The sequence below is a fragment of the Egretta garzetta genome, unplaced genomic scaffold, assembly GCF_000687185.1.
Source record: "Egretta garzetta isolate BGI_Z169 unplaced genomic scaffold, ASM68718v1 scaffold564, whole genome shotgun sequence".
NCBI lineage: Eukaryota > Metazoa > Chordata > Aves > Pelecaniformes > Ardeidae > Egretta > Egretta garzetta.
Window position 1 is genome coordinate 66,912 of NW_009259502.1, and position 1,909 is coordinate 68,820.

The window sequence follows — 1,909 nt, forward strand, 5'->3', positions numbered from 1 at the left end:
CCGGTGGGAACCGGGCTGCGGGTTTGTGCAGAGGGAGGCTCACAGGTCTCCCCTCGAAGCAGAGTCTGGGGTGGCAGGAGGCGTAGCCACCCCTTGCAACGTCCCGGTGCCTCCTTTCTGCCCAGCCCCAAGGAGATGCGCTCCCCTGCGGTGGGCTCGGCCCTGCCTGATCCGTCCCCTCCCGTCCCCCAGGCCGGCGAGTGCAGCGACACCTTCTCCACCTTTGATGTGCCCATCTTCACGGAGGAGTTCTTGGACCAAAACAAAGGTGAGGGGCTGGGCTGTGGGGCGGGGGGTGCCAGTGCTGCAGCAAGCGATGCTGCTGCTGGAGCAGCCTGCGTCCCGCGGGGCAGGACCATGGTGCTGGGCAGGGATCCAGGCTGTGAAGGGTCCCTGGTGAGGTTGGGTAGAGGGGCCAGATCCTGGCTGGAGCCTGGGTGTTGGTGAAGACTTGTGGCTGGGGAAGGGACTGGGTTTGGGATGGGGGGGAAGAGTCAGAGGCGCCACCCCTGCTGACGCCGTGCGGTCCTGGCAGCCCGGGAGGCTGAGCTGCGGCGCCTGCGGAAGATGAACACGGAGTTTGAGGAGCAGAACGCCATCCTGCAGAAGCACACGGAGAGCATGAACTGCGCCAAGGAGAAGCTGGAGCAGGAGCTGGCCCAGGAGGAGAGGCAGACCCTGGCCCTGCAGCAGCAGCTCCAGTCCGTGCGGCAGGCCCTCACCCCCCGCTTCGCCTCCCTCCCCATCCCCGGTGAGTTGGGGGTGGCCGTGCGGACCCGCTGGGACCCGGTGGTCACGCAGAGCAGCACCACTGGGGCTCTGCACGTGGTACGAGTGGGGGCAATGGGGTGGTGATAAACGCTCATCTGCTGATGGGGTGGGGTCCTGGGGCTCTGGGGGGGCTCTGCAGGGGACCTGGGGCTGTGACCACCGGTTGGGTCCCATGTAACAGGGTAGGGCAGGCTGGGAACTGTCCTCGAGCCGTAGTCACTGCTGTGCCTGCAGGGCCGAGATCAGCCCAGATCCTTCTGTTCCCGGGCTCGCATCGGTGCGGGCTGCGGGAGGTGGCACCCAGCATTCAGGGTCCCTTCCCCAGTCACCAGCACGATGGGCAGGGCTGGATGGGGACCCGGTGGCCCTGCTAACTGGGCTGTTGCACTGCAGGCACCGGGGAAACCCCCACGCTGAGCACCCTGGACTTCTACATGGCCAAACTGCACAGCGCCATCGAGAGCAACCCGCTGCAGCACGAGAAGCTGGTGGTGCGCATCAAGGAGATCCTGTCCCGAATAGCCAGGTGAGCCGGGCAGGGCTGGCCGGAGCCGGCGCCCAAGGGCCTGTGTGTCCCAGCGAGTGCTGGGACCACTGGGTCAGCCCGTGGTAGGGTGGGGGACGGGGAGAGTGTGGGCAGAGAGGGGCTGGGAGCTGCTCTGGGAGAGAAGCCACCCCCCCCAAATTCAGCCTTGCTTTCCTCCCTCCTCAGCGAGCACTTGTGAAGAGGACCACTCCCTCCCGGAGCCCCGGGGCCGGCCGGACCACGGCCCTGTCCCTTGGAGCTCACGCAAGGGACAGTCTCTGCTGGTGGTCCGGCTGCTTCCCCCTCCACCCCACGCACCTGACTGGAGAAGTGAGCTGGGACCCCCCCAGCCCCGTGTGCCTGGGCACCATCTCCAAGGACCTCGAGCTTCTGGGGACCAAGCGGCGCTAGTGACAGGGCTGAGACCCCAGCTGGCGCCGTGGTGGGCATGAGCATCCCCCCGCTCTCCTGCGAGCACCCCGGCTCCTGTGGCTCTGCCTCGCTAAGCCAGAGGTGCCCGCGGCTCCTGGCCTGGAGCGGATCAGCCTCCTCCAGGGTGAGCCCAGGGCTGTGACCGGGGGGAGGCAGCTGGGTGCCCTGGGGGCCCCCAGG

At 67.7% G+C, this 1,909-nt stretch overlaps 1 protein-coding gene across 1 annotated transcript in view; it reads left to right on the top strand.

Annotated features, from left to right (window-relative positions):
* Positions 1-1,899, top strand: part of HMG20B (high mobility group 20B) — a 4,982-nt gene extending 3,083 nt beyond the window's left edge. Inside the window, exons 5-8 of the mRNA XM_035893002.1 lie at positions 126-268; positions 536-751; positions 1,165-1,297; positions 1,484-1,899. Of these exons, the coding sequence (XP_035748895.1) occupies positions 126-268; positions 536-751; positions 1,165-1,297; positions 1,484-1,496 (505 nt within the window). The 3' untranslated portion in view covers positions 1,497-1,899. The remainder of the gene's footprint in view (positions 1-125; positions 269-535; positions 752-1,164; positions 1,298-1,483) is intronic.
* The last annotated feature ends 10 nt before the right edge of the window (positions 1,900-1,909 follow it).